Source organism: Protobothrops mucrosquamatus, unplaced genomic scaffold (assembly GCF_001527695.2).
Source record: "Protobothrops mucrosquamatus isolate PMUCROS unplaced genomic scaffold, P.Mucros_1.0 scaffold393, whole genome shotgun sequence".
Taxonomy (NCBI): Eukaryota; Metazoa; Chordata; class Lepidosauria; order Squamata; family Viperidae; genus Protobothrops; species Protobothrops mucrosquamatus.
In genome coordinates, this window is record NW_015386724.1 from 785,037 (window position 1) to 792,943 (window position 7,907).

Sequence of the window (7,907 nt, forward strand, 5' to 3'; positions counted from 1 at the left end):
AAGTTTAACAATATGTTTCCAACTCTAAGACACTTATATGTTGTCTTTTTTCCCCTAGGAATTTGAAATAGCATATTGTTCTCTCTTTTATTTTTTTTTATAATATATTTTATTAATTGTTTAACATGGTCACCTTAATATTCGGTAAACAGTGTGTTGTCTGAGTTTACATTTAAAAACCATTCGCTAACAATTGGTTTCTATGATCTATAATCCACATAATAGCTTTACTTGATTTCTTCTTCTTCCCACTAATGTTCTCTTTTACCAACCTTAACAATACTTGTTTTGATAGATAACAATTGAGTATAAACATTTTTCTAATATTTACACAAATAATAATCACATCAATATAATATTTCTTTTCTATCTTGTCATTCTGCTTGCCTCATCATAGATCCTGTTTACAGTTCTTGTTTACATTTGTTTTTCCCGCAATGTTCAAGACATTCTTACTGGTTAAGATTTTCTCAAAGTTAATTACATTTAAATATTTGATTCTATTTTTTCTCATGTAAACCATCCCATAACTTTTATCTTACTTAAGGAATAAAAGACTAAAAAAAGAGAAAAAGTAAAGAGGGATAAAAAGATTGTATACTACTGAAAGTCCATGTTTTCCCTAAGCTAATACATATTTATTTCCAAAAATTTTCCATTCTTTTTTACCATAATTAAGAATATATTTAATCTTTAAATATTTCATTTAATAAATCTAGTCATCTGGTCTTTTAACTCTTAATCAAAACATTTTTTTTAATCCATTGTAATTTTCTTAAAATCAATTACATTTAAATGTCTAAAATATGTCCTTATATATAAGCCATTCTAACTCTTTTATATTACTCATATCAAGAAATAAGATAAGAAAAGAGAAGAAAGAGAGAGTACTATGTTATTTGAGGGATTCCTCCCTCTTAAAGTAAAATTCATATCCAAAATCTTTCTATTACTTTAACCATATTCAAACATGTGTTTCTTTTTTAAATATTTTCTCTGATAAGTCCTATCATCTATTTTCTTAATTTTCATTTTGGCCTTCTTCTTTTGCCCAATATCTTTAATCAATATATTCTGCTGAATCAAAGAGTCTTTCCATATTCTTGTAGGTATCACTGTAGATATAAAAAATAAGTCAAGTACAATATCTTTGTAAGAGGCATTTGCTCTTTCATGTTTGTTGAAAATCTTTTTCTTTCTTTTTCTCTCTGTATCTCTTATCATTTTTTGTCTCTCCAGTTCTAGTGGTGTTCCTGACAATTCTGCAATCCATTTTGACCAGTCTTTTTTCTTATCCTCAAATTTGTCTTGTGGTCTTAAAGTATAAGTTGCCTTTTCCAAAACCAATATTTCTTGTAATTTTTTCCCACTTGGGTTAAATCATACTTCTTTGTTGTGTTAAGTTCCATCTTTGAGTCTCTATCCTCAAATTTGTGTTCAGTTATCTATTTTATCTGCTCCTTCTCTATTGTTATTTCCTGGAATTTTTTGTTGTTGTAAAGTTAAATTGGAGATGAATTGGTTTATGTTTTCAAAGTTATTTTGGATTTCTTTGTGGTTTGAAGTCATTGTTGTTTGAATTAGTTGCAGCATCTCATATGTCAGTGATGGCAAACCTTTTAGAGACCGAGTGCCCAAACTACAACCCAAAACCCCACTTATGTATCGCCGGGTGCTGGGTGGGTGTGGCCCACTCGGCAGGTGCAGTTACAGTGAGCATGGCAGACTGGATGGGCATGGCCACTGGATGGGTGTAGCTGCAGTAGTCATGGCAGACTGGGTGGGCATGGCCTGGGTGGGCGTGGCCACTTTGATGTTGCTTATGGGGAGGGACACCTGTGGGAGCTGGGCAGGGTTGGGGGAGATCCAGGGGGTCTCTGGTGGGTGGGATGGTGGACTCCCCAATGGCGGCTCCAGACTGGCTGGCCTTAGGTCAGTGATGGCGAACATTTAGAGACCACGTGTGCTGAGGCGATGGCATGTGCCCACAGGGAGGGCTCCATTTGCCACCTCTGGCATGCGTGCCATAGGTTCGCCACCACTGTCATATGTCTTCTCTTGAAAGGTATTTATTTTTTCTTGATAAGTTCTTTCTGCAAGTCTCTGATTTTCCATAGTGGTCAAGAATTGAGGTTTTCTTTTCTCTGCAAATAGCTTTAGAGTCACAGTTTAGTAGATATTTATAATTCAAAAAGGTTTCCTGAAGTTTATAATCCTCTGTCTGCAACCCAATTTTTTTCTTTTTTTGTCACAGCTGTTCTCTATTGTTATAGCTTTGAAGGTCACAAGTACAGATTACTTTTTTCCAGACTTTGCCAAGTCCTGTATAAAAGCCATAGCTGTCATAGTCTTTATCCACCACTAGATGTCATCATCAGTTTATTTTTCAAATTATCAAAATAGAAAATTGCCTTTAAAATGAGAATCTTAACCATTCAACAATTCCAAACTTTTCCAAATTTAGGTTTTATATTCATTTCATTTCATTTCTATAAGTTTTGGTCCTCCATAAAAGGTTTAATTCTCCGCTTCCGTTAGTAAAAGGATGGGGCAAAAATCCCCCTCCTTCATGTTTGGAGATTTTTTGCTTCTTGGGAATTTTTTTTTCCAGGAAAGTTAATAAGTAGGATAGAGAAAATCGATGATCTTACCCAGATTCAAACGCACTGTTTACAATCAGCTTAAAACAGTGCTTTTTGACTTTGGTTGCTTGTAGCTTGGGCTAGCTAGACTCTGAAGTTAGGCTAGTCTTTCTCCTGTTGGTTTCTGGAAGGCTTCTCCTGGACCAATTGGGTTGACCGCCATCTATGGTCCGCAGGACTTCCTTCCTTCTTTGCCGCCTCTTCAGGGTGGCTTCTGGCCCTTTTAGGGTCCCCTAACAGGAAGAAATTCAGCCAAAGGGCATGGAGCCCCGAAATCCCTTGGCTGCTGCGCTACTGCGCAAGACCAAAAGTCTCTTCTCTCTTTTATTTTACCTGCACTGATTTACACTAAGTCAGGCTGAGATATTATCACCAAGTCAAAGGTACACTGTGAACTTCATAGCAAAGTAGGGATTTGTACATGGGTCTTCCAAATCCTCGGTTGTCATTCCAATCATTAAAGCTTGGTCTTCCTGAAAATTAATTGCAAAGTTGGTTTGCAGGTAACTCATTTATGGAACTGATGTTTAATATTAGTTTAATATTATTTAATCTTAATATTTAATATTAAACTAATATTATTTCAACATCTTATCTGTAAATAGAATGGTGCCAATCATTTGATTGGGAGAGCACGTTTCGTATTTTCAAGCATATTGGCCATCTTCAAAGAACTGTTGCCATGATGGACAAAGCTAAGCAACTCTCTCATGCTAGAATGCAAAGCACTGTATCAATCTTGCTTTCTGCTTTCTACTAAATAGATGGATTCCAAAACAAAACAATGAAATGCAGTCCCCTTTCATTTTTATTTATCTAGATTGCCTCCAGCACGTATGTGGGGCCTGGAAGTATTTTTTTTTTTTTTGAAAGATAGTTGACGCTTGAGGCAGGTACTCTACAACACACTAGCTTCACCCTTTTTTAATTGAAAGAATTTAAAGATAAAAAGAAAGGTTGTATCCGTTCCTTGAGCAACAGAGACCTTCCGTTCAAAAAATATATATAAAGAAATCCTGCAACAAAAAAGAAAACCAAAGTCACCGACTTCGTCCAAATCAAGTTGTCTTAACAGGGATTAAATTGAGGGACTAAAACTTCAGCAGTTTCTTCCTACAACGGTTTTGGCCCGGCACTGCGGTGATTTTTCCACGCGAGCCCTCAGAGGACGCGCAGGACTTGGAAGAGAGCCGGGCCTTTCCGAGAGGGAAGCGGCGACAGCCAGCATCTCGGGGGGGAAAAAGACGAAGCCTTGGCTGGACCCGCTCCTATCTTTCCAGCCGCCGAAAGGAGAAGCCACGAGGGCATCCCTTCCACCGCGCGAAGCCTTCCTCTCCCCAGTTGCTAATCCCCCCCCCCCCCGGCACAGACGCCTCAGCAGCTGTGTTGTTGTTGTGGCGGCGGAGCCTACCTCCAGAACCCCATTGCCCAGCACCCTCTACCGGCGCGGCAGCAGCCCCGGCCACATCCCGGCGGGGCTGAGGGTGGGGGAAGAGGAGGAGGAGGAGTGGGAGGGGACAAGCCGCCGACAAGCGGCAGAGACCTCCCAGAGACGTCGAGCTCGCAGCCCCCGCAGCCGCCACTCGGGACCAGAAGGCAGGGGCAAAGCCGGCTCTGTTTGTGTGTGTGTGTGTGTGTGTTTTTCTGCTGTGTCTCCCAGCAACTGGAAGCGACCCGGCTTCTCCATCCTTCTCGCTGGGCAGGGCAGGGCAGGGCTGGGCTGGGCCCCGGCGGAAGGGGAGTGGGTGGGGGGTGGGCGGCGGCAGCAAAGCACGAGGATGCTTGTTGCAAAGTGAGCGTCTCTCCTTCGGTCGCGAGAAAAGGGCGGCGCGGCGACCCAGATGCAAAGCCCAGGCGGCGACCTGGACGGCGGTGTCCCCTCCGCGGTCTCCTCCTCCTCTTCCCTCCCGTCGCCAATGGCGCCGGGAGGGGTCGGAGAGGGCAATGGCCGTGGTCGGGCCCCGGATGGCGTCTTCAGCTTGAGCCCTCGGCGTCCCCCGGAACTGCTGGAGGAGGTGGAGAAACTGCGGGAGGAGAATGACACCCTCAAGGTGAGCGAGGGGGGGGGAGAGGAGATGAGGGGGCGAAGGAAGGTGTGGCCCAGCCGGAATTGAGGATGGGGGATCTTTTATTCTCCAAATAAGAACCCGCATTACGTTACAGGCGTGCAATTCAGCAATAAGGCCCTTCGTCCATCTATTATCTTAGATGCGTTGGGAGGGGGGAGTATTAATGAGCGTCGATATTTGCCCTTCCCCCCCCCATCACGTATTGCCCAGGAAAGGTATCAGTCGATCAAAACACTCCTTTCTGTTTTCTAGAGATGAGGCTTCTGCCCTCCCAAACTTGTTAACAGATGTTGAAGGGCGGCCTGGAAAAGCTGATCATTTCAGATATGATCAATAGATGGTTTTATTAAGCTATGGGTTTTTCCCTGGACCTCATCCATTGCAGGGAACCATTGTGGTCCTTTACAATACAAGCCACAATGGCTGGGCCCAGATGACATTCCAAGCCAACTTAAACAAAGCATTTTATGATTTACTAGAGTGTGAGCCCAGACTGTGATTTTCTGTAGGTAATTTTTATGATAGAAAAAGACAGATATGATTTGTTCAGTGATGCTTCTCTGGTCCATGCTCCTCAATTACTGCATACATGTTTTTGTTTACGACAATAAGTGATTGATATGTTGAGAAACGATCTTGCTCTAGTGTGTTAAGCAGAATACTGAATAAAATGTAATTTTATTTTATTTTTCAGAACATAATATTTTACACCACAGTTTATTTCTGCTGCAGAGAAAAGGAGTATGTTTAAAAGATCTGTTTAAAAATCTAACTATACTGTACAATTATTGATAACATATTCAGAAGTAGCTTACCATCATTCATTTGAAAGTTCTAATATCTATAGTATCCTCATATATATTCGATAAACCGTGACACATACTTTGGACTTCTGATGCCAAGATTGTAAATTAATACCTACTATAATTTTATCATAGATTGATACAGGTGTCAAAGCATGGGAATACTCATTCAGTATGCATAAGGGATTAACTGATACATCCGTGTGATCTCAAATCTCAATTTCCTTGTAAAAATGCATAAAATGCGTATAAATTATCTTACATCTCATTTTCCTTTAAAAAAAAAAAAGCCTATATGAAGTACCATTGTATAATGTTGTTTCTACCTCTTCTCATTGGATGCCAGAATGAGATAGATGAGCTGAGAACTGAAATGGATGAGATGAGGGACAGCTTTTTTGAAGAGGATGCATGCCAGTTACAGGAAATGCGCCATGAATTGGAGAGGGCTAACAAAAATTGTAGGATTCTACAGTATCGTCTTCGGAAGGCAGAGCGCAAAAGGCTTCGCTATGCACAAACTGGAGAGATTGATGGAGAACTTCTTCGTAGTTTGGAGCAGGACTTGAAGGTACCTCTGGGTTAGAAATTGGCAAAGAGATAGAACATTCATGAGATCTTTCAGAAAAAGCTATCGTGGCTTTCACGCAATAACAAAACAGGAATTTTGTTAACTAGAGAACCTAAATGCAAAATCTCTGTTTTTAGATATTTTTTTGCTTGCATATTTACCCTTTTCCAGTAATTGGAAGTGAGCCCCCAGGTGTTGTGAGCTTCATTGCTTTTACAGTTGTTCTCATGATCCTGTGACCCATGATTCTTAAGAGTCATTTAAAGGAGTGACTATATATACAAATCAAACTTTTTTTTAACTTTTTGGGACAAGTAAATGTTCCTTCTAATCTAAATATATGAAAAGGTAGGTAATATGCCACAAATGCTTTAACACAATAGGAAAATATAAATGTGGTTAATTCATCAAAATGTCAAGGACATAGATCTTTCTATTACTTGATACAATGTGATTTTTCCCCTCAGTTTTCTTTAAACCAGATTTGCATTCAAACTTAATATCTTTAGTATATTTTTAAAATGAGGCATATATTTATAATTTTATGGTCTTTTTGTAGTAAGACTGTCAAGACAATTAAATGATTTTTATGATGATTACTAGCATTTCATTGATAGCTCTTTGAAAAGCAAATGAATCACAGTTGCATCTTTCTGGCAAATAAAAATTTCATGATTGCTTCCAATACTTTCTTTTTTGCATTTGATCTAAAAGAACTAGATCAAAACAGCATTCTCATACATACCTAGGTAGAAATCAGTGCTCTTGAAAGTGAGGCTAACACGATGGGTGTTTGACCAGATTGTAAGTCTGGCTTAAATTTGCTATCTGGATGTTAATAGATAAATAACTAATATAGAGTCACTAACACATAGCCACTCTGAGAGTGAGATGTGCAATATCTAAATTTTTGACAAATAAATTTGACAAACAGCATACAAAAATGAGATGATAATTGGATTCCAATGGAAGATAATTATCTATAGTTCAGGGCTGAAACATGGAATTCCTGGTGCTTTTTGAGCTTCGTTGTTTTCTTGAAGAAGTTTTATTACCCAACTAGGTAACATCAGTGACTTGCATAAATTAGTTCTACTGAGTACCACATTGATCGTTGTGGTAAAGAGAGAAGGCCTAGATAAATAAAATAGTTTGCCTAGATACTTTCACCTTACAAAATGGCATATTTCTTTGTTTATACACATGAATATAGCTTGAATTTAAGCTATGTTCTATTATTTTGGGAGGGAAAGATATAATAAAATTAGGACTGTCAATGTTTCTTAAAAAATGAATTATAATTGGTCTAGACCTAAATCAGGAAGCAGTCTGTTAAATTTTGAAGGGAGTGTCAAGCGTTACAGTTACAGATAATTGTCTTTTAATTAAATTGTTTGAAGTATTGTTCAATGTGTATGGTGGCGAAAGCACTAAATCTGAGAAATACACATTGACATTTTAAACAATATATTCTAATTTAATAAACAAATTGACAACTCATTTTCACATACTTATTTATTTATTTACATAAACTTATATGCCGCCCTTCTCCCTATAGGACTCAGGGCGGCTTACAGCATATTAAAACACACAAACGCCATCCCCCATAAAACCAATTAAAAGCCAAATATTTGTCGCTGTATAGTTATTAAGATTCGAATTAAAATTGTCCCTATTTAAAATTCTCCCTAGGCCAGACCCGCTTGTTGAAAAAGCCATGTCTTGAGGGCGCGGCGAAAAGATAGGAGGTCCGGAATCGTCCGGATCTCGGGGGGTAGTTCGTTCCAGAGGGTGGGGGCACCCACAGAGAAGGCCCTCCCCC

The 7,907-nt window shown here is 39.3% G+C and overlaps 1 protein-coding gene across 1 annotated transcript in view; it reads left to right on the plus strand.

Moving 5' to 3' along the window:
* The first annotated feature begins 4,537 nt into the window (after positions 1–4,537).
* LOC107287484 (protein SOGA3) overlaps positions 4,538–7,907 on the plus strand; it is a 20,340-nt gene continuing 16,970 nt past the window's right edge. The window contains exons 1-2 of the mRNA XM_029284148.1: positions 4,538–4,693; positions 5,861–6,085. Of these exons, the coding sequence (XP_029139981.1) occupies positions 4,559–4,693; positions 5,861–6,085 (360 nt within the window). The 5' untranslated portion in view covers positions 4,538–4,558. The remainder of the gene's footprint in view (positions 4,694–5,860; positions 6,086–7,907) is intronic.